Below are 24,582 nucleotides of genomic sequence, written 5' to 3'. Positions count from 1 at the left end.
TAGAGCGAGCAAGAAAAAGCGAGCGGGCCAAATGAAGCGAGCGAGTTTTTCCACAGTTCCTCTTATGAGAACAAATTTGAAACCGAACTTACTATAGCAAGATGTTGTCATAATAAGTATACCAATATTCAAACTTACAATCCACCCTATCTTTCAATTGAAGAACATAAACATTACTCAGTTTGGTAACATTGAATAATATCTTTTGATTGAACAATATCACTTCATCCATATGTCTAGAAAACTTAGTCTCATTATAAAGCATTGGATAGCATCATACGTAGAACAATGGTACCATATTCAAAACTAATTACTGAACTCATAACATAAATGACTATTGAAACACCACTTCACTCGCAAAATGTACCAAACCAACACTACCACTTTCCAAATGTGTCCAAGGTTCACCACAACAATTATCAATCTATGAAAAAATTGGTGTTTTAAACCATGTTCTAATCCTCCTAACATTCATCATCAAGAAAGTAGTTGTGCGCACGTGGATTATCTAATTGGCACTCATCATATTTCCTGTTGCCTGACATGAATCTTGCCATTTTTTCTACATAGCATGGCAACAAACTACAACAAAACATATGTTTCAAAGCAAAGTAAGTCAAAGTGGAACCATGAAAATAATTTCCAAAAAGAAGAACTTGCCATCCTTATAATTCGCTACCAACAAAAAAAAAAAAAAAAAAACTAGATCAAGGCCTTACAAACAATATCCAAAGGATCAAAATTTGTACTTTCTTGATTCAAAGGCATCCGTAAATGTTCACTATCTACCATATTATAAAGATGCTAAATAACATTTTCAAAGTCCTCAATTTCAGCATTCAAAATATATAGCAAAAAACCCAGGGCCAATAGCATACTACTCATCAAATGGATTTGTGACAGGCTCCACTCTCTCTTCTTCCCCCTCTCCATCATGCTCTGACCTGATCCGTTTTCCAGAATGATCTACCACAAGTGGCTCAACAATGCTAGCCACAATACCACTGTCTAATCAAATGAAAAACAAGGCCTGCCAATGGCCTGACAAGCATGCATAAGAGGGGCTGTACCACAACCTATCTCTAGAACCAGCCCTCTAGGAACATAGAGAAGAGACATAATGCAACCTACAAAAAAACTACTCCTCTCTAGTCCACCTCGTGCTAGCTGAGAAGACATCGGCATGATTGTCCTTGTAGAGGGAGGTATGTAGTGAGTCCAGATATCTTCATGTGGATCAATCAATAGCTATTGGAAAAGTGGAAAGCTCTCCTCCCAAAAAATTGTTGGATTCTTCTTTGCTCTACGTATGAGAGCTAATACTGAAGATTGCATCTAGGAACCACATGGAGAAAAACATGTACAGTATATTGATTTCAACTAGCAAGCATTGTAGCATGAAAGAAGGCACTTGCCAATCACACATAAACAAACTGTAAAGAAAAGGTGACTTATCCTTCCAAACATAGCATGCATAGGACACACAAAGACCCTAAAGGAGAAACAAAAAATGACTCAATACAACTGACAAACATAGAATGCATGGAATGGTAGCTTACCTTAACACTTTTACCATGTTCTCTACAAAATCCATATGGAAGCTTGTCATGAATGATCACACGTCTGACAACCTCCAAGCCTTGGACATATGCAAACCGTTCCATCCAACCAATACATTATCTTGCAAGCAATTACTTTTATTTAAAACTAGTAGAATGGAAACACAAAATGTGAAATGTCACTTGTGGTATTGTGCCTTACCTGCCAAAGGACATATGCATGCCAACCAACCACTATCAAACAAAGAAGCCGATGCAACTGCAAGCCCATGCTGCACATGGTCCTCAAGCAAGACATTCCAAGTAGGAGTCGGTCCTCTCTCATCAATTAAATAGCCAGATGGAAAATCAAGCAATAAAAAATCTGAAGCCCACTTCACCTTCTTACCCATCCTCTTATAGTCTTGATCTCGACTAGCCACTATAATGAAAAACTCATGCAAAATAGCATACTTATCATTTCTTTTAGAGTCAGCAAAGTCTTTGCGCATGGCAATGTAATCACCAACCGTACAAGCAAACAAAGGTGTGATGCCACGGGCCAAGGAAATGTCAGGTGACTGTGATCGATGGAACACATATTGCTTCAAAAGTCTTGAGATTGATTCTCCACCTATATGTAAAAGCAAATCAATTACAAGCAAAACTAGTGATAAAAGAACAACTCCATAAACTTGTAGAACACGACCACACCCATACCTACACTCTCTATGTGATCGATTTCATGATGCATAGGATTAGATGGTCCCTCATCTAGAAAGAGAACAATCATAAACTTATTAACGCAATGTCAAAATGAATTGAAGAAAACAACAACAAACAATCATAGTGTATCTTCCTTACCTTTTTTGTAGCATGTTCTTGTTTCTCTTTCTCTTTCTTATCTCTCCTTGAGCTTCCCTCCACTTTGTCCTTACTTGCTTCACTGGCTTTCTGTGAAGCATAAGTGTTGTACAAGTGTCTTTCCCACACCAATACTTGTCCTTTAGGGAAGTCTATCCACTAGGGACAATGTGCTAATTCCCATTGAGAGAGATGGTGCATTCTAGGTGGATACATGCATGCAACATGACCAATCTCCACCCAACTCTTGCACAAATTTGGAATGTCAAAGATCCTTTTCTCTGTTGCTAAGTGGGAGAGATATCTATCAACCAAGAAACAAAAAAAATTTGGATGTCCCAAACCATTAAAAGGTCAAGAAATCAGGTGGAACAACCATCAATGATTGTTTAATTACATGAATCAATAGCACAAACATAGAGAAATAAAAATAAACATTGCATTTGAATTGAAATCATACCTATAGACCACCCTATGGGCAGCCATGTCCAACTCAGATAGTCCATCTCCTTTTTTCCCACCCTTATTCCTTTGTTTCCTTTGATCTTAGCACCACAAACATATGTTTTCTCCCCTCCAGTTTTATATCCTCCATGTATTGCTGCAATGTGTAATCCTTAGGGGTATCCAAAGGAGTGCCCATTGTTGTGATCACCCTCAAATCTTCATCACTTTTAATGACTGTGTCTCCACCTTCTCCAAAAATATTTCTCTACTAATCCACCTAAACAGTAAAAGTTGATGTAATTTTATAATAAAAAATAAGAGTCGTGCCATTGGTAAGAAACCAACAAACACAATGAAAGCTGGTTTGTATTGGTAGTAGAAACACACCCTCTGTACTCAAGGTCGCCCACAGGCATGAAGTACATGTCTCGCATAGGTTTAGTGGCTTCTAACAAAGAAAGGAATATATTTTTATTTTCTAATCTCAAATCAGACTTTGCAATGAGTTGGAGCTTCTCCAATGTCATGCAAGAGTCTGTACCATCAAAGCGCAAGGCAAACAACTTTTCCAACCAAGCCTCTCCAAGACCAGGATCTATACAATTCAACACCTATCCAAAGATGACATGTCAGTCACTTAACTTCAAAATAAATGCAACAAAGTATAGAAAATTCAATTCACACCTTTCCCATCCTATCAGCAATTCTCTTTTGAATTATGGTACGTTGCTTTCCTTTTGCCTCTCCCCTTTGATGTAAAGGTAGCTTTGTAGATATTTTGTCCATTGCCTTTTTAAGCTTTGTATTGTACTCCACCTACATCCATAAGTTCCAATTAGAGAAAGAAAAGGAGTGATAAAGAAATAAGCATCAATACGAGTGTGACATTCTACCTGGAAGACAAGCCTTGCTAGATAACCTCTTGTCAATGGAAACCATGGCTTCTTCCCTTTACTCTTTTGAGCCCTTCAATTCTTTATTGATTTCATCTCACTCGAAGACAATGTTCTCATAAACACCAAAGGGTCACACTCACAAATGTTGTGTGCATTTATGAGTATGTCCCTCAGACTGGGTTTGATAATGGCATGTTCATTCATACTACAAAACAAAGAGCAAAGTACAACTCAATCAATAAATGCAAAGTAGCACAAAACACAAATGTCGAGAAGCTTCAAAGAGCACATGTACTTATGAATTCATTCGTTGTAGCCCTACCAAGAGAGAAATCTCACTAATTTTTCTTGGGTCAATTATTGTGCATACCACTCGTACATGTCTTTTCTTGTTTGTAGGAAAGATGTCCTTGATGACACTCATCCATAGAGTGGTCCTATGATTGCCCTCCCAAACAAATAGCATCTTTCGCAACATAAAATGAAAGTCAATGTTAGACATCACATCTTTCTCAAACTCTTCATCCACCTCTCTCCAAGTGGGAGACCAACTCTCCCTCATATCATCTGTCACAACTATCTCCTCTCCATCACTCTTGCAAATAGATACAATGAAAGACCCTTTCTCTAGGAGATAGCCCTCCACTTGGAATGTATTTTTGAGTGAAGATACATCATCACGAAATCCTCTCACTCTTGCATAGGGTATCAACCTACACAACGGTATGCGAGGACACTAATCTGAATCAAGCATCCTACATTTGCCAATCACATCACCTCCTCCTTCCACCTGAACTTCACTGTCGTCCAACTCATCCTCCTCCACTCTTGGACCTTCATCTCTTTGAGTTGATGATGTTTCAACCTCTAGACCCACCATGCTTTCTAGTTCTTCCATTCCACCTACTAATGATTCCACATCGTGATCTTCTTTTGTTCCTCTTGTTGCCTTTGTAGCATGTGCCACTTGAACTTTTCTTCCTTTTTTTCCTGTCATCCTGAAAAGACAAAAAAAAAGGCATTTTACAATCATAGTTCTCAAAAGCTTTTCAATAAAAACCAAAACAAAATACAAGAAACAACATTTAACAACAAATAGAATATAATGGATGTTAGATTCAAAGATCTTCTCAAATCTATCCATAAGCTCTAAAAAACATGAGAGTTTATTCACATATATATATGCTAAAGGTTTTGTTTATGAAAAACATATGCAATGTTTAAAAAAAGCCCATATCTTTAAAAATATATCATGAGGGCAAAGCCTCAAACACATCATGAAGTGTGTACAAATCATGAACTCATCATGAAAGAAAAGCCTCAAACAAATATCTGAAATTGTTGACATATATGAATGCAAAAGTGTGTAACTCACACTTATGAATAAATATCATTTTACATATCTAGAGACAAACACATAAGCAGACCAAAAAAAAAATCATATATCTACCAATGCAATTGATTTCCGGTTTAGGGAACATATATCCACTTATGTGCTAAAAGAAAAAGGTTCATCTCTCATGCACACACATTGAATTGATTGAAATAGAATTAATAGAATAAGGAATTCAATTGTTGATGCCAAGACATTAAGATTGCAATACTAATTTCTTGAAGATATTACATGTCCTTGATATAAATTGTTACAAACACATATACTTATAGACAAGTGCATTAATAGAAATACATATTATAAAAAAGAATTTCATAAGAAGGATATACCTGAAATTATATCTACAAGTACATGATTACATGCATTGTCAAGACTGAAGAAACACGGGGTTAAGACTGAAGACACAAGACAAAGCAATGCACATAGTGTATCAACTTGCAGTCCTATCTATACACTTGTATATATGGAATTGCAGTGGTATATATGCATTTCTATGCACTTGTATGCCTACCCCTTACATGGCTTTGTTTTGTGTCTAGAGTCTAAACCCCTCATGAAAAGACACCTTGAGGGGTTCAGACTCTAGACACAAAACAAAGCCATGCACTAGTGTACATGCACTTGATTAATGCGCTATCCTTTTTTACCTCTCAAGGTGTCTTTTCATGAGGGGTTTAGACTCTAGACACAAAACAAAGCCATGCACTAGTGTACATGCACTTGATCTTAAATGCAACAATTTGTAAGCAAGGAGGGGGCTATTGGACTACCCAGGGGCCAAAATAGACAGCACGTTATCGCATTGCCTATTTTGGTCCGTCATGCAATCCTAGGCGAAATTGTCTTTGAATTCGACCTTCTTTCCCATGGTCGCTACTGGCAGTGGAAGGTAGGTCAGGTGGATATGGAAACAACTATGCAGAGTGGGTAGGTAGTACTTTGCATGTCGTTGTTTCACTACATCTATCCCTATTATTGCTTGAATATCTCGGTTAACGCACTGCCTCTTTTGCTGCCCCACGCAGTCCAAGAGTCCCTCCCTTGCATGGCTTTTGTCCAAGAGTCCCTCCCTTGGATGGCTTTTATTCACGCGCTACCTCTTTTGCTGCCGCAGGCAATCCAAGAGTCCCTCCCTTGCATGGCTTTTGTCTAAGAGTCCCTCCCTTGGAGGGGAGGGTGGGGGAGAAACCGAGGCTTTTGACGAAGAAGGCGTGGGTGAGCTTAGCAAAGGGGGAATTAGCAGCTTCTCGTCATCTATTTGGCTGAATTCACAGGCACTACCTCAACAACCAGCAATGGGGAGGAAAAACGATGCACAGGAGAAGCTGAAGGACATACTCAAACATTCCTCTGGCAACCAAGTTGACTAGAACAGAGTTGAATGGAGTAGAGTTGAGTGGAAATGGCCGAATAAGACGGGAGGCATGGGGAGTGTCCAAGAGATGTTGAATGGCTTTCCAAGGATTTCTATCGTTCGCTTCAAAGATTTCTGTCGTCCGCTTCAAAGACTCATGGACGCCTGAAGCAAATTTCTACTCATATCATGAATGACAGGAAAGCGCATCCTCTTACGCATTTCATCCTGAACACAGGAGCAAAAATTCCTTGGGAACATGGCAGCCGTAGTGCAAGCCGCATTAGAGGTTGGCTATCGTCATTAGAGGTTTGTGACGGGAGGACTTGTTTGTGACTTCTAAGGTTGTGTGAAAAATCTTGCCGCTGATGTGTATTTGAGGGACAGGTTGAATGTATACTGCACTAGGAACCGAAATGGGCATACAATCAAGCTTGCCCAAGCAATTTCGAAGCTTCTTCCTCCAATTTTAGTTTCTCATATCCAATGCTAGTATTTTCAATATCTCCAAGGCCATGATCGCTTGTATGCGTAGCCTTGGTGAGTTGATTGTCATCCAAAGCCTGCCCGTGCGCGACCTCTAGCAAAGCTTCAGGCCCTTCACTTTTGCAAGCCCCGCCCTTAAGAAGATTTTCCGTTTCAGATGCTTTCACTCCTGAGATACTCGTCGGCACGTCGCCCTCAGGACGCCTAGACGATAGTCGCCGAGAGCAAGACTGAAACGAACGTGCGGTTTCAACGATGGGAATGTAGAGAACGAAGAGCGTATTACAAACATAGGTAATGAGGCCACTATCAATGACGGACTGAACTCCGAAGCTAGTAACGATCCAGATGACTGCCACAGCGACAACGTAGAGCATGCTGACGATCCATCGCCATGTCTGTGGCACAAGCAAGGGAGACTTGGCGAGCTATGGAGCAATTGGAGCAATTGGCGCAAATCAAAGAGCTTCTTGGCGCTATTAATCAGCTGCGGAAATCCTTCAACCGTCAAACGAAATGATCTTTACCTGGCACCTTTTGCATGATCTTACAAAGACTCATTTTGCCTCCGCTCAATCTACAGCCTCCATTACATCACAGCCTCCCCCCAAAAACCTCCGCTCAATCTACAGTCTACCTCCACGCTACATAGTCTCGAGCATGCCATTCTACTCCAGCACGCAAAATTCCGCTACCAGCACGCCCTCCGTCTCTGCAACTTCCCCGTCTTTGCCATTCACGCTACCCGTCTCTGCAACTTCCACGCTCGCAACCCATCTTCTCGCTACCCATCTCTGCAACTTCCATCTCTACCACGTCTCACCGCCATCTGCCTGATTTCTGCCCATTTTCCCCTATTATACTAAAAACCTCTGGACGCCTTTGGCGGCTTCCCCTGCCAAAGGCACCGCTCTCTGCCAATACTCATGCAACAGTCCATTCTGCCGTATCTCTTCGTTATGGCAGGAGGTGACATTGCGTATGCTGAGCCTTCTGAATTGCACTTAGCGGCAAACTAGTTTTCTGTAACGGAGGCTTCGGACTATTTGAGCACTCACATGGGAGGGAGAGTCTTGGACTGCTTGGGGCAGCAAAAGAGGCAGCACGTTAATAGTTTTCTGTAATGGAGGCTTCGGACCATTTGAGCACTCACATGGGAGGGAGAGTCTTGGACTGCTTGGGGCAGTGAGGTAAGCACACCTCTTTTCTCTTCTAAACTTCAATGACCATAGCCATGCAAGGGAGGGGCACTCCTGCCTCTTCTAAACTTCAATGACCATAGCCATGCAAGGGAGGGGCAGAGCTGCCTCTTTTGCTGCCCCAAGCAGTCCAAGTGCCCCTCCCTTGCAAGGGAGGGGCACTCCTGCCTCTTCTAAACTTCAATGACCATAGCCATGCAAGGGAGGGGCAGAGCTGCCTCTTTTGCAAGGGAGGGGCACTTGGACTGCTTGGGGCAGCAAAAGAGGCAGCTCTGCCCCTCCCTTGCATGGCTATGGTCATTGAAGTTTAGAAGAGGCAGGAGTGCCCCTCCCTTGCATGGCTATGGTCATTGAAGTTTAGAAGAGAAAAGAGGTGTGCTTACCTCAGAATCTCTTTGCTCCTTGAAGTTCATTGCAGCTCGTTGCTCATTCAACCTTCTTCGAGTTGCCCAACTCTTGGATTATCGAAGCTATTTCCTCTTTGAAGCTCTTTGCTTGTTGCCCAGCTCCTGGAATATGGAAGCTCGCTGAAGCTCTTTGTTTGTTGCCGTTTGGACCTTCTTTTGGTTGCCTACCTCCTGGATTACAGAAGCGAATAGAGGTAAAGGGACTTGCAGGCTAAACTGTTGAACGTCGACGTCGCTTGGTCTTTGTGTTGGTGGGGAGGAAGGGAGAGGAGGGATGGTTGAGGAAAAATGGCCTCCTTCTGACTCCGCCCTTCCTCATTATTAGAGCCGCTTTAATTCCGCCCTTCCTCAAGATTTTGCAAGATACCATGTCGATTTTGCAATAATGATTTGCACGCTTGGCCTTTATAGAAACGTTTCTCCAGTGATTTTGATGTCAGGAGAAGACATGGAGAATGCTAGCAACCGCATAAACCCGTTGTACTAACTCATGATGTCAACCGCATAAACGATAGGTGGGGGAATAGTAATATTGCTCGTTCATGCAAACGTGAAGTGAACTAACACATTTTAATCATTTTAAATTTAGATATAGATTTGAGAAGACACACATTTTGATAGTTTTCAATTTAGGCATAGATTTGAAATACTACTCATTCTGTTGTATTTTTTGTGTTCAACTATTGTTTTAAGAAAAAAATTGTCCACTAGTATTAGAAAAAGTGTTATATATTAATATAAAACTGTTATGTATTAGTTCTTGTCTTATAATATGTGTTTCTATTCCGCTCTAACTATTGCTAGTAAAATATAATAATTATGAATATTTGATTTTTCAATACCAATATATAAATTTGAAAGTTACTTGTCTCTTTATTCATTTATATTAAATGTACACCCTTACTGAATGAAATGCATGGAGGCGTCGTTCAAGTTACTATCTCCATGCTGGCATCTCGTTCAACGATTACCATTATTCTAAACAAATAAACACATATTGTTCAATAAAGACTTACAGTTAAACGACCACCTTGGATGCTAATAGTGGCAACTCTACAAACTTTTCAGTAGCAAGCCATTTGCATTTGACACATAGAGAGACAAACTTGCTCCATCTCTTCTCTTCCATAATCTCTTTCAGTGTCTCTTTCAACACTTCTCTCTGCTCCATTCTCTTCGGTCTCCAACTCGTCTATTCCATTTCTTCTTTTGCCTCCCTGTCTCGAGAACCTTTGTGTAGCTAGATTTTCTCTTATTCTCTGGTTGGTATTGCCTAGTGCTACATCTTGGCTTTAGCATTTGAATCATGCCATTTTCAGTTTTCATTCGCTTTGGAGAACATGAATCATTGGCCATTCGTTATGACACTCCTTTCTCAGAGGTTTCGTTGGTTGAGCTTAAGGGACACTTTCACATTGAGAATGAGGACATTGAGCTGCATCAAGAAATCGGAATAGATGAGCTTGCCATTGTGTTTCCAGTGGTGAACTTAGAGGATGGTCAGAAAGGGTTCAAGATTAGTGGCAGCCAACAATCAACTTTAAGAGTTCATGTGCTTGATAAGAGAGGTACTTATGGTGACTTTATGAATCCTAGGGTGAATAGTGTGCTTTCACTTATAGAGAGGATGCCTTTGAATAGTTCTCTTCATGTTGCGCTCAAATTTGCAATTCGGGTGGAGAAGGTTACTGAGCTTCCTCTAACTTATGATGGATATATTGTCTTCGAACTTCCACCTATGCCTAAGGGTCCACCAATGTCTGGAATGGAACAGAATGCTGATGGCCATGTTTGGACAAAATATTCCACATGTTCGCAAGACTACTTCAATGGTGCTGTGAGGATGAGTAGATGTTCAGGTTATTTGAGATGTTGCAATTTGGATTGTCCTTTCCTTGAACGAATGGAAGTTTTAAATGATAGACAGTGGAAAGGAAAGCTTAGGAGGCCTCCTCTACTTGGTCCCATTGATCCAGCTTTGGGGTCACTTGTGTGCAAGCATTGTGATGCAATACCAGAGTGTGTTTACGTATGCAGTGCTATTATATATTATTGCTTTCCCCATGAACGAGTGAAGACAACAAGATGTGCAATACATGTGGGTTTCCATGACCATCTAGTTGAAAAAGGTAGAAGTCGAGCAAAGGAAATGCAAGTAGAGGATCTCGTTTCAATGCGTGCTAAGTTGAATAGAAATTCCTCTTGCAAAAATATTGAGGTGTCTATGGCACAAGAGTTTGTGATGGATATGATGCTAGCAAAGGATGGGGTTGTTGTGGAGCCGCTAGATGATCGAATGTTCGAAGAAGTGCTTGAAACCATTACACCAATGACCCAAAGAAGGAGGCTTCAGAGAGTGGTGTAGAGAGCAATAAGTGAGGCTAGAGGAGGGGATGGTGGAATGGATTCAATACTTGATTTAAAGAGGAGATGCAGATATCCATACCTACAAGGTATCCTTTTTCCTGAACAATTGCAAGATGAGCAACCACCACATATCTTCAAAATGTTGACCATTGGTCCAGGATCAGCAGGAGTTGTTGATCTAGTGAATCGCATGCGGCATGGTGGAAGCTTGGGATCACAATGGGTTCATTTTGACCATGTGCATCGAGTGAGGGGATGGTCAACAATGGGTGCTCATGTGTATGACCCATTCATAAGGGAACTGCTAACTATAGCAATATGTGAATTCAAGGTGGAGGATAACCATGCTCAGGTTCAATTCTGGGAGCTACTGAAGAATACAATGGAGAAGAATGGTTTTGAAAAACCTCAATTCCGTGGATTCATGGCAGATGGAGCAGGAGCAAATTGGCTGGCTATCCGCACTGTTTACAATGGTGGACCTGAAAATGTGATGGATGGTAGAGAAAGAACTTGTGTTTTCCATTGGGAGATGAGCATGGTTGAGCACACCAAACGATGCATTAAGCCACAATTTCAGGAGGAGCATAAAGTTCTATGTCAGAAGTGGAGAGAGGCAACAACTTCAACTTTTGCAGACCAGTGCAAACAAACATTGAATTTGTATTGGTCCCCCATTCATGTGAAGGAGGGTGAGCTACCAACATTGCATACGTGGCTAGCTTGGTGGGATGTTAGAGTCAACCAATGGGGGGGAATGTTCTTACGGCAAGAAGAGCACTCTAGATTTGTTCCTACAGTGAACCTTTTAGAGACAAAACATTCTAGCATGAGACTAGCACATGGATATGCAAAACACATAACATTGTATGATGCTTGTGCAGCAGATCTTGCAATGAGTGTCCTTCAGAGTGCCCACTACAATGCCTTTATGAATGGAAAACACTTGGGTATAGGACCAAATTTGGATGCTCTACGTCGAAGAATACTAGATGGTAGTGGGTCTAGTAAAGAGGACAGAAATAGGCTTGTGGATTTATCACACACAGCGATTGAAGAGGTCGAGATATAATCTCCAGAGATGCATAGACCAGTAACAGAACCGGTGAGCATAAGAAGAAAGAGGGGTTCAAAATGTTCGACATTGGTCCATGCAAATGATAGTCATCGACCAGAATACATCATAGTGACAACAAGGAGAGTGATAGGAAAAAGAAGACACGTTGATTTCAAAAGTCCATCACAGGATGGGGCATAGTGTTGTCACATGCTTTGGCTACTTGGCAGAGAGTCAGAGACAATGTAGGGCACTAATCAATGCACTTGGTAGAACTGCAAGTTATGGTGTGCCAGCCCCTTGTTTTAAGGGAAGAAGGCAACATTCTCATGGAGTGACAGAGCAGTTTGTATGGTTTTGTAATACTTCTGTCACCCATACATGGAATGTGGATAAATCCATTCAAGGTGTTCCTGGGGTCTCTCCATGTGTATGGAAGGTTGCAAGTGGGACATCAATGAATATAGATGAGAGGGGTGCTCTTGTAAGGGCAGGGTTTGTATTTGATAGTGATGATTCTATTGGTGTGATGGGGCCTCCTTGTGCGCAGCAAATCCGTACACCTAGCCATGTGCGCCCTTCTCGTCGTGATGGAAAGCTTGTTTCATGGAGAAGTAAGTTGAATAAAGATTTCAAGGAAAGGATACACAAGGCAGTTACGGAAAATGGGGAGGTGGTGAGAGAGAACATCATTATTCCACATGAGGTGCATGTATTCCATGTTCGTACAGCAGGATCAATGTCCAAGGGGCTAACATATAGTGTCTCGATTTCAGAGTTCCCACGTTGCACATGCCTTGATTTCACAGAAAGGGAAGCAAGAAAAAGTCCCTACATGCCTTGCAAGCACATATACTTTGTGTTTATTTGTGTCTTGGGCTTGGCTAAAACGGTGCATCAGTTTATGCATCAAACTGCATTGACAAAAGTTGAATTGTTTCAAGCTCTAAGTGGTAGAAGAAACCCATCAAGTATATAGTGTATGGCTTGGATGTCCTTTTTTCGCATTTCCTTCAGAAGCAGATAATATATGTAGGTGTGCTTCCATGCATGAAGCTGCACTAAGTTGTATTTTTTGAAGGTGGAAGAAACCCATCAAGCATGTAGTGGGCAGCCTAAATGTACTTTTTTTATATTTCTTTTGGAAGCGGATGATATACATAGGTGTGCTTCCATGTTTTGGCAATGCACAAAAAATATTTTGTAACATCATTCCAAGGGCTAGAAGATATTTTGAAGCATCAAAATTTTTATGTTAATTTTTTTTTTGTATGACATTTTTTTGTGCTATGGAGTTAATAACTTTTAGAAAAAAGGTGTCTTGTGACAACATGAAGAGCATTTAATGTAATATGTTACTATATAGTCTCAGTATTGAAAGCATTCAATGTTTTATTTTCTCATTACTTTTTCATAGAAATGGAAACATTATTTGAACATGTACTTCTGGAAACATGGTAGCCAAGATGCAGGCGAGTGGGTAAGTTTTCTTTGAACATAAATTGTGAGTATTGCATGGTAATTGGATGTGTTGAATGAATATGATGTGGCTGTTATTAAACACATAACAACGTGCATTGTTGTTTGTCCACGCTCGCTTATTTGGCCTCGCTCGCTTTTTGGTAATCCCCTCTGAATTCTAACATGTGGAATCAGAGCAGGTGTTGGTTTGGGCTCTTGTGAAGTTTTGAGAATCTGTGAGACGTCGAGGGATTGAAAGGCATTTGATTCTAGTTGACTTGAGGGATTTTGAAGAGACCAGTGGATGAGATGTTGAGGATTAGTGAGATGGAAAGTGTCAGCTTCTAGATGTTTGCTCATCCAGGTTTTGTGGTAGGAATCATTGAAAAGATCTGCAAATTGTGAAAAGCTTATCTTGCATCACCAAATTGCATCATGCATGGTGTGACTATAGGAGATTCGTGGATCGGTTTTTAGCATGAAAGGAGCATTAAGTGGTATCTAGTATTAAGCTCATGCATCAGCTTATCATGTTGACGAAGCAGTAGTCCCCATCACAAGGTTTATGATGTTTGACATAGACTTGACATAGAGGTGCCAGAGTGTGTTTAAAAGAAGTGCTCTTATAAATGGAGGGGATTTCTTTCATGCATAGTTGATATTATCAGTTGCTCTAGCTTCCCTTTATAACATGATGTGTGTTGATATATTTATGGCTTCATATATGATAAGTTCATTAACCATGCACGAGAATGTATTGTGGAGGATGCTTGGGTCTTCTTGTTTTGCGGATCTCTACCTAAATGTGAATCGTTTGTTTTGGTTCTGTATACATGAGATTGGAATTACAATGGTAGATCGGTACATGAGAGTTATTGAGTTTGTCTAGTTTGTAGTCATTATGCCGGCTAGTTGATAGGGTCTTGTACATGTTTTTGAGTCCCTTTGTATACTACAACAAGCATGATAGGAATGCGCAGGCATCTCCAATAAAAGTCTTTGTTTGTTTCTACTGTGTTGCTTGTTCTTATCTAAATACGAATTTGCTTTCATGGTGTTTTGCATAAGAGAGAGTTGGGTGTTCAATTCAAGTTATGATAAGAGTATTGAGTTGTGTGAGTAAAACATATTCGGTATTCTGAATTCTAACATTACATACATGCATGTATGGATGTATGCATACATATGTGTGTGTGAGTGTGTACATACATACGTACATACGAATGCGTGTACATATGCTAGTGGGGAACCCATGCATTGCTGTGGGATCGAAAAGCTCTTGTTCCACTTATGCATCAAGATTCAAGTGTTCTTAAAACCTCAACACAGGCAAAATTTTAGCAAATCTAAGGTGCAAAAAAGGGGGAGTGATTAGCACCCGTCAGGTCTGATGTAGATCCAAGGAACCAGTGAAGAGAGAGGGAAGGCGTTCACATGAGGCATCCTTAGGGATGTTGATTTATGGTCTACATGGGGTAGCAGATCCGATGACAGCTGTCACGGTTGTTGCTCCAATTCCTCTGTCTTTTTGACCTTCTTTCTTACATTCCATAGGAACAAAGGCCCACTAATTCAAGCTGGGAGCAGGGGGAAGATGGAATCCAGAGGACGGATTCAGCAGAGGCTAAGAGAAGATGCAAGGTTGCAATGGAAGGGAAGCCATGGATGTAGTGAGGGAGCTAGCGGCGGAGGGATTCCTAGCTCTCCCTAGAATCTTGACTTCGATTGCACCACTTCTTTGTTTGTATTAAATATAGCCTTGTGCAGGTGACAACCATATATGATTGACAGCGTATTCTCTATAGAATTCAACGCTCTCTCTCTCTACACGTGTCACCTTTAGAAAGCTTCTAATACGAGATTGGTGCGATTGAAGTGACCTTGCCCCCACCCATCTGCCCCTCCCTCTGCCAGATGCCTTGTATCGCAAGCTGAGAGACACTCTTCAAAGAGTATTTTGCACCTTTGATGAGAACCATAATGGGAAAATTGACAAATAAGAGCGTGCCATAACTTGGCATTATAAAGACAGAGCATGCCCTTTCATCCTTACACAGCTCAAAGACATTTCATTCAATAGTTCAATAAGGAAGATAATAGTGCCGAGACTAATTGTTGCTTTATTGCTTCCATTTGCTCTTGAAATCGATAGAAAAGTCATGAACAAATAAAACCACCCCCTATTGCTTGGTTCTTCGCAACAGAAGGAGTTTTTCTAGTTGTTGCAAGCAAAAACGACCCCAGCTTCGTGTGTTGATCCGGATTGGGGGCCCCGAGGATCGATTCAAAGTAGACCCGGTTCGTGAAGATTGATTGCAAGTAATGATGTGCATGTCCCCTACTAGTATATATATTTGGTATGCAAGAAGCCATAACTCTTAAAGGATGGTCAACCAACCCATGCTTCTCCAAATCACTTCTGTGTGACACATGAATTTTTTTTATGCGAATTGCCTGAGTGCGATCCACACCAAAGTTGAGACAAAGATGCTACGATACTAATCCAATTCTCGGCCGCGTCTCTCCTTTGCAGGGGGACGGGCGATACTTCAAAGAAGTAGTTCTCAGGTTGGTACATTCAATGTCTTGCCAAGAGCTCCACGACATCACAAATTCACGAAACAAGAGCTAGGAGTGACTGGTCTCTTAGGTCCTGTTTCCATGCTACCAGGGTGCGCGCACTCAAGTGCGTGACAATGAGAGGAGTCACTGTCACGCGCGTGGGTGTGCGACCATGACAATGTCATATCACCACCACACTTCTTAAACCTCTATGGTTTTGGAGCTTCTCTTGAGCCCAGCTCTTCTCATGGAGACCCTTGCATCTCCGTCCCTGTCTGGTGCCTTCGCCCCACGCATCACAACGCATGCTCCTTGTTCTCGCCTCCCTCGCTGGCTTTCCATTAATACTTCCCATGCATTGCTGTCAAGCTTCCGCTCTGACCGCTACCAGCGCCTGCTTCGTGATGGGCTTTCTCATTCGGTACCGGCATGCAAGAAGCCCGGAGTTGCCAGGGCCGCTGCAGTAGCTGATGCGATTGAAGTCACTGAGTTTTTGGAACCCAACTCCAGAGTATCTTCTCTCACCTCTCCAGTGTACTTTCGCACCTGCCAGCAGATAAATAAAAGGAGAGCAGAAAGACTAATTTCTTGATCGGAGGAGCTTTTCTGCCACAAGCTAACGAGCATCTTTGCTGTTTATGGGCTGTGCATATTTTCATCGGAACTCATTGGAAACTTAATCTGGATAGGTCAGGCTGAATGTCAAAGTGGCCCCAAAAATTTGCAAGGAAAGTTACGACGAGGTTCTCAAGGAATACAGTACGAGGACAAAGGTTGGTATTCCTATGACTGATTTTTGAGCTTATCACGTGGGTTGGAAGAATAATCTCCTCTAGGATTGAAGTCCATTTTGTCTTTTCGTTTCCAGTATGGTATAAAGTTTTTCAAAGGAATCATGACAGAATGCTCAATGAAATGCTTGATTACGACGAATGCATATTGGCCTATTGTTTTCCTGTCACCACAGATACCAGGTTTTCGGGCAGGGAAGAACATACCTGAAGCAGTTCTTGTGAATTTTGTTGGAAAAGATCAAGTAAAGACCACAGCCATTGAAGCGGTCTTGAGGAAAACGCTGCCAGAAGCCATGTCCTCTGTGAGTTTGTTTAACTGTATCGCCCATATGTCTGGTGGTCCTCGAGGCTTTCTTGCTGGGAGTTGTCGACTATTTCTTTTAGTTTAAGGGAACTTTTTGGTGCTGCCGCTTGGTACATATTCAGCGACATTGTCTACGATTTAATTTCTTAGTACTGGCCTGTGCTTTCCTTTAGCCGTCGAAGAACTAAAAGAACCTTAACTGTACCTACTAATGGCTGATAATTTTAGTATGGAGAGCCTTCACAAGATGGACAACTTTTTTGGGCCCTCACCTTCGGGTGCTATAGGTAGTCCTTACTATTTCGTGATGGAGTTTATAGTTTTCAATCCTGTGTGCAACTGTCATGAGGTTAGGACTGCACTGTGGTTTTGTATTCAAAGCAAATTTCACCTGATGAAGTTTTTGGGCAGTTTAGAGTATTATCTCACCGACTATGTATTGAGATAGGACAGGTAGAGACTGATTAGGCTGAGCTCTAGTAGCACTCTATCATTGATTTTCTTTCACAGGCTGAGATAATCTCTTCTATGCTTAGCTGACTGACGGATTTGGTTCCACAGACAGCATACGCAGGTCACACACAGTTGGATCACTCGGATAGTCAACTGATTGGATGGTTGCTTGTCAGGGACCACTTTCCCTTGTGTTTGGGTACTGTCCCGTAGCAATGGTGTAGTGTATCTCTCTTTCATTTTGTTGTCTCAGCCATCAGCGTTAGGTGTGGATGCCTGCTTTTTTTCCACAGAGAAAGGAACTTCTATTAAAACTTGAGGAACCAACCATTCAAATCAGCAATCCGAAAGGTGCTGATCATGGGAAAATAAAGCTGAACAATTGGTGGTTAGAAAAAATCAGCTTGTTTCCCGAGAACCAGCTCATTGCCTTGGGATTTTTTTGAACAGGAGCTAACAACTAAGGTGGCAGACTATACAACTAGCAAACCTCTCGCTGTGGCGGGGACTTAAAGAATGCTGGCAGGCCAAGCCTTGCAGAAATGCTCTTGCCTTCGGTAGTCGCTCTAGAACCCGGCGGCCCGCACTCCTAGATGGCGCAAGGTGTAAATAATGTCTTGCTAGATGACGGCAAGTGTGGCTGCCGGGGAAACTTGATGGCCTCCCATCACCAAATTGCAGCGGGCAACCCAAATGTTCCAAGCAGTGATGCTGAACACTGTCTCCCATACACTATCCTTTGGATAGATGGCGCAAGGTGTAAATAATGTCTTGCTAGATGACGGCAAGTGTGGCTGCCGGGGAAACTTGATGGCCTCCCATCACCAAATTGCAGCGGGCAACCCAAATGTTCCAAGCAGTGATGCTGAACACTGTCTCCCATACACTATCCTTTGGAGAAGGCATAGGGCGCATGCGGGAAGGAGGCGTCATCACATGCTTCAATCCTAACCACATGCTGGCCTTGAATCCACTAGGTTTGAGAGGCTAGATCAATCGAGAATGTACGACCTCCCTCTATAAGCCACGCAACTATCCCTCCTGTAAAGTTTTGCCACATCCGTTGTGTGCTGGCCATGATCCTAAAAGCCATCGACCAGATCTTTTGCGTTGCTGGGCATCCCCATAGAGATTGTCTCCAACACTTTGTTTGCATAGCAATGGCAGCTACCATCCGCCCGATCTGCTCTAACCAAGGGGTTTGGGCCGATGGGCAAGTCTCCATGCACCACCATCCAGAAGAAATAAGAAGTATTCCGTGGTCTAAGGCTGGTCCAAAGATGCAACCAAAAGCGAGATATGGCCTCCCTAGGAACCTCTTGCTCTACCTAATGTCTCTTCTTAGAGGGGGTCCATGCTACTGCCTCCGGCTAACGTCGACAATGCGGGTCGTGTGTGAGAAGAAGGGCACCTTTTTAGCCCTGTCGAGTGTCCTACTTGAGCTGGCGGGCCATAACCACTCACTCGGATCCCACTAAATCTCCCATAGAGGCCGGCCCTACCAATTTTTTGATGAAGTAATTGGATGTTAGTACTCACATGTTACAACAAAGACTCTTGTATTTCGCAAGAGTTGCAACTGGAGTGCTTACAAGCACACGAGAATTACACTCAAATGTTGAAGAACAAAGACACATTGCCAATGCAAAAGTGAAAGACAAAGTGTCAAGGAAGGTGATCTTGTGATTGGTTACAACAATCGGCCGGACAACACCTTTCAAATAAAGTTTAAGATTAAGTGGGAGTGGCCTTTTATGTTGGTCAAGAAGTTTTCCAATGGCACGTATCAGCTAGCCAACTTGGATGGAAAAGGGCATAGGTTAAGGTTGAATGGGTATTGCTTGAGGAAGTACAGTATTTGACCAATGATTATTATAACCAGAGCTACCACCGTGTGCTCTCCTGTGGTGTCAAGACTATATTGGGGTATATGAGAGGGAAAGAACGAGGGAGAAGTACAACGGGGAGAGAGTGAGAGAGAGGGGAGACACAAAAGATGCGGGTGTGAAGTGATGAGCCACACCACAAACTCATAAGTTTTATTAGGATTAGTTTTTTCACCCTATGACTGTCTTAAGACAGTCATAGGTGTCATATCTTTAATAAAGGGGTGGCAATGTGCCTTTACCCCAACAACCTCCCACCTAAAGGCCAATGTGCCTAAGGGGAGAAAAGAATAAAAATTACAGCAATATACAGTTACTGTATACAAGACCATAAAATAAGAATGGTCTCATCCTAATCCCATGATGTGGCGGCAATGTGCAAACCGCTCTGTAGGCAAGCTCTTAGTGAGCAAATCTGCAGGATTATCATCAGTATGTACCTTCACAAGCTCAAGTCGCTTGTCTTCCAGTACCTCCTTGATGAAATGATATTTCACATCTATGTGCTTGGTCTTTTGATGAAAGACCGGATTCTTTGCCAACATGATAGCACTCTGACTATCACAATGCAAAACTGGCATATCTCCTGTAATGCCCAAATCTCCCACCAGCCGAGTAAGCCATATTGCTTCCTTGCAAGCCTCAGTGGCTGCAACATATTCAGCTTCAGTAGTTGATAGTGCAACGCATTTCTGCAACCGAGACACCCATGATATAGCACCTCCTGCAAATGTGAAAATATAACCGGTAGTAGACTTCCGGTTATCTGCATTCCCTGCATAGTCTGAATCTGTAAAACCATGCACCAATGCATCCTGCCTACCATAGCATATGCACAAGTCTTTGGTACCCTTGAGATACCTCAAGACACCTTTCACTGCTTCCCAGTGCCGCTTGCCTGGATTTGCCATATACCTGCTGATGACTCCCACCGCAAAAGCAATATCCGGACGAGTGGCAACCATGGCATACATCAAAGAACCAACTGCAGATGCATACGGAACTTTGGCCATTTCAGCCTTATCATCATCTGATCTGGGGCTGTCCTTACTGCTGAGTTTTAAATGTGGAGGCAACGGGGTACTAATAGACTTCCCCCCCTCCATTTTAAACCTCTGCAGTACTTTGTCAATGTACTCCTTCTGTGACAGAAACAAAAGTCCCTTGGACCTGTCACGAATAATACGCATACCAAGAATATGGTTTGCATCACCTAAGTCTTTCATGTCAAAAGACTTATGCAGTTGTTTCTTCAAAGCACTAATCTCATGCTGAGATTTACTGGCAATTAGCATGTCATCCACATATAGAATGAGTAGCATCAAACTACCATCCTTTGCCCGTTTGGTGTACAAGCAGTGATCGGTCTCACACCTATGATACCCTTGGGACTGCATGAAGGCATCAAACTTCTTGTACCATTCTCTTGGCGCCTGCTTGAGTCCATACAAGCTCCTCTTGAGCTTACACACAAGCTGCTCTTTCCCTTTAACAGCATATCCCTCTGGCTGACTCATATAGATCTCATCATGGAGATCTCCGTGAAGAAAAGCAGTCTTCACATCCATCTGACATAAGTCCATGTCCTCATGAGCAACAAGAGCTAACACCGCTCTCAAAGTAGTCATCTTGACTACAGGGGAAAAAATCTCATCAAAGTCAATGCCCTTCTCCTGCTTAAATCCCTTGGCAACCAATCTGGCCTTATATCTCGGTAAAGCATTTGAATCCACTTTGACTTTGTAAACCCACTTGCATGGCAAAACCTTTCTGCCTGCAGGTAGCTGCACCAAGTCCCATGTATCATTTTGAAGTAGGGAGTCCATTTCAGATTGCATGGCTTTCTCCCACTTCCTTTTCTCTGTTCTTCCCATAGCTTCCTTGAAGCTGGAAGGCTCACCACAATCTGTCAGCATGATAAAATCAGCCACATTATTGGCTCCTGGAACAAACCTGGCAGGAGGCCGTTGTACACGGGTGCTCCTCCTAACAAAATGTTCTGGATTAGGCTGCTGTCTAGCCTGTTCGTCATGCATGACGGGTGGCTGTACCACCATATCTGGCTGTTCTACAGCCCCATTTGCTGGCATATCCAGTGGTGCATCATTGGCAAAATTATCTGGCTGATTTTCAGCCTGTATACCCTCTTGAACAGGGTTATCTGCAGCAGCCTGCTGCTGCATATAAATGGGCATTCTTTGCTGTCCGACATCATCATAAACAACCCTCCTGTATTCCACAGGTTGCACGGGTTCTTTGTGTACACTATCCTCTTTAAAGATGACATCATTGCTGCGTATAATCTTCCGTTTGACGGGATCCCATAACCTGTACCCCATTTCACCTTCGTCACCATAACCCATGAAGATGCATCTGAAAGACTTTGGTTCCAGTTTGGTGCGTAGTTCTTTGCGTACATGAGCAAAGCACTCGCAGCCAAACACACGTAAGTGCTTATATGAAGGTGGCTTGCCAGACCACACCTCCTCTGGCACTTTCAACTCCAAAGCCTTGTTTGGCGACCTGTTAATAATGTGAACTGCTGTTTGCACGGCTTCTGCCCAAAAGCCATGGGGCAATGCAGCATAAGACAACATACATCGAACCTTCTCCTGAATAGTTCGATTCATCCGCTCACTTACACCATTTTGAGATGCATTATGAGGGGCTGTGAGTTCCTGTTTAATGCCCTTAGCTTCGCAAAACTGCACAAAAGCATGTGACACATACTCACCCCCATTATCGGATCTGAGGCATTTCAGCCTGCGACCTGTCCGATTCTCAACCTGAGCGACAAACTTCTTGAAAGCATCTAAGGCATTGCTCTTATGCTTCAAGAAATTGACCCACACTTTGCGTGTGGCATCATCAATAAAAGTAATGAAATACTTTGCACCCCCTAGTGATAACTGTGGCATCTCACACAAATCAGTGTGCACTAGATCAAGCGGTGCTCTATTCTGGGGAGTTCTCCTCTTATGAGGAGTCATAGAATGCTTGCCAAATATGCAATGATCACAAGTAGGCAAATCTGAAAATGAAAGAGACGGCAGATAACCCAAACGTGACAGTTCTTGCATTCCTTTAACGGACATGTGTCCCAACCGGCTATGCCACAATGAAACCTTTGGCAGCTCGGTTATGGCAACAACATGATTACCTACACTGGAAACATAAAGAGGGTACAAGGTATCACTCTTATAACCCTCAGCCACTACAACCTGGCCATCAGTAATCACCCATTTGGAATCCCCAAATGTGGTGTGGTAACCCCTGTCATCCAACAAGCCAGTGCTAATCAGATTTTTCTTGATTTGCGGCACATGGCGGACACCATCAAGCATAAATATGCATCCATCAGGGAATACTATCTGTATACTGCCAATCCCTGCAATCTGACATGCATAGTTGTTCCCAAGATGAACAACTCCATGAGTACCTGTGTAGGAAGTAAACCACTCCCTATGAGGAGTAACATGAAAAGAAGCACCTGAATCCAAGAGCCAGGTGTGCATGTCATGGCCATCAATAACCAATGTATGTGCAATTACAGCAGAAGAGCATAAAACATCATGTCTGTCACTGTCACTATCCTCTGCTGCAACATTCACTGCATCCAAGTCATCTGCCTTGGCCTTGCCTTTGCCTTTGCTTCCACTGCCTGCATCCTTTGTTTCAGCCTTCTTGGCTTTCTGATCCCGTATAAACTTGAAGCACTTAGACTTCACATGTCCCTTCTTGCCACAATAAAAGCATTCAATATCCTTTTTGCCACAGGACTGACTGCGGGATTTAGACTTACTAGCAGATCTCCCCTTCTGCTGAGTCTTGCCTTTATCTTGTACCTGCAAAGCATTGGAAGACTTGCTGCCCATATTGTTCTTCCTGCTCATCTCCTCCATAAGGAGAGAGCTCTCCACATCAGCATACATAAGAATGACATTTGAATTTGACAGGGTGGTCTTGAAAGTGTCCCAACTCTCAGGGAGGGTACACAACAAGAAAGTAGCCTTGAACTCCTCATCAAGGTTCAACCCCTGTGCAATCAGCTGTGTAAAGATGGCATTGAACTCACTCAAGTGTGAGGTCATAGCTGTACCTTCCTTCATGCGAAGATCAACCAGCTTCTTCAACCAATAAACCTTACTGGCTGAACTCTTTTGGGCATACAACTCTTTTAGCCTCTGCCATAGGCCATAAGAGGTCTTTTCTGCCTGAACATTGAACACAAGAGTATCAGTGATAGTAAGCATGATAGCTGCCCTTGCGGACAAATCAAGCTCCTCCCACTCATCATCTGCCATCTCAGATGGCTTGACACCCTTCACCCTTATGGGCTTGGAAATCTTCTTTAACAGAAGTACATTCAAACACTGTTCTGCCCATAATGCATAATTGTGTGCCCCTTCCAATTTCTTTATGTTCAGAATTGAAGATTCACTTCCCCCTGATGCCATATCAGATAAGGAAAGTACCTGACTCCCTGTAAGTCAAAAAAGACTAAATAAAATTCTGATTTCTCAGAAAAACCTGCTCTATCAAGAGCCAGGAGCACTCACAATAGTGCTGTTTTTTACTGTCAAAAGAATCTGCAGCAAAACAGAAAATTTCCCTCCAGTTACTGTACCTTCTGACACACTGTACCGTGCTCAAATAGGCATAAAACAGTAATTTCAGAATGCTGCAGCTGTTCCACAGGTGCTTTAACAGTGCATCATCAGCTGATGAAGCATAAAACACTGCTGTCCTGATCACTTCTCCCACCTCAGATGAGGTATTGCACTGATTTTATATGCATAAACCACTTGTCATACACTGTTTTGTTCACTGAAAAAGAGGCTCCAGACACTTCAGCTTGTCACAAACCTGCAACAGAAAATGGGACAAATCCCAAGCAATCACCCTTCTGCCAAGGGGATTAAAGGCATCTGAAACAGTAACCCAAGTGCTCTCAAGCAAAATCTGGGCAAAAGCCCCTTGATTTGACACCTGTACCAAGTGAAAAACACCTCAACACACTGAGGTAGCATACAAAATGCAGCGCTCTCCTGGCACTTTCACCTGACAATGCAATGCATAAACAGCCCTGTGTACACAATAACAACACAGATCCC

At 42.5% G+C, this 24,582-nt stretch overlaps 1 protein-coding gene and 1 long non-coding RNA gene across 3 annotated transcripts in view; one reads left to right on the top strand and one right to left on the bottom strand.

Annotated features, from left to right (window-relative positions):
- Nucleotides 1–3,001: 3,001 nt before the first annotated feature.
- LOC147883605 (uncharacterized) lies at nucleotides 3,002–3,801 on the bottom strand. The gene is made up of 4 exons (XR_015543767.1): nucleotides 3,743–3,801; nucleotides 3,534–3,665; nucleotides 3,391–3,444; nucleotides 3,002–3,126 (listed from the first exon to the last, which is right to left on the bottom strand). It is a non-coding gene; the product is annotated as an uncharacterized LOC147883605 (long non-coding RNA).
- A 12,379-nt stretch (nucleotides 3,802–16,180) lies between these two features.
- Nucleotides 16,181–24,582, top strand: part of LOC147883604 (trigger factor type chaperone family protein) — an 83,903-nt gene continuing 75,501 nt past the window's right edge. For both annotated transcript variants that reach the window (XM_087399610.1, XM_087399609.1), the window contains exons 1-3: nucleotides 16,181–16,542; nucleotides 16,721–16,804; nucleotides 16,999–17,127. In XM_087399610.1, coding sequence (XP_087255736.1) covers nucleotides 16,243–16,542; nucleotides 16,721–16,804; nucleotides 16,999–17,127 — 513 coding nt within the window. In that variant the 5' untranslated portion in view covers nucleotides 16,181–16,242. The remainder of the gene's footprint in view (nucleotides 16,543–16,720; nucleotides 16,805–16,998; nucleotides 17,128–24,582) is intronic.

Source organism: Dipteris shenzhenensis, chromosome 28, assembly GCF_047967505.1.
Source record: "Dipteris shenzhenensis isolate YYH24624 ecotype China chromosome 28, Dip_SZ_1.0, whole genome shotgun sequence".
In the NCBI taxonomy this organism is placed as follows: Eukaryota; Viridiplantae; Streptophyta; class Polypodiopsida; order Gleicheniales; family Dipteridaceae; genus Dipteris; species Dipteris shenzhenensis.
The sequence above is the reverse complement of the archived record's forward strand: the minus strand, read 5'-3'. Positions and strand labels throughout refer to the sequence as shown.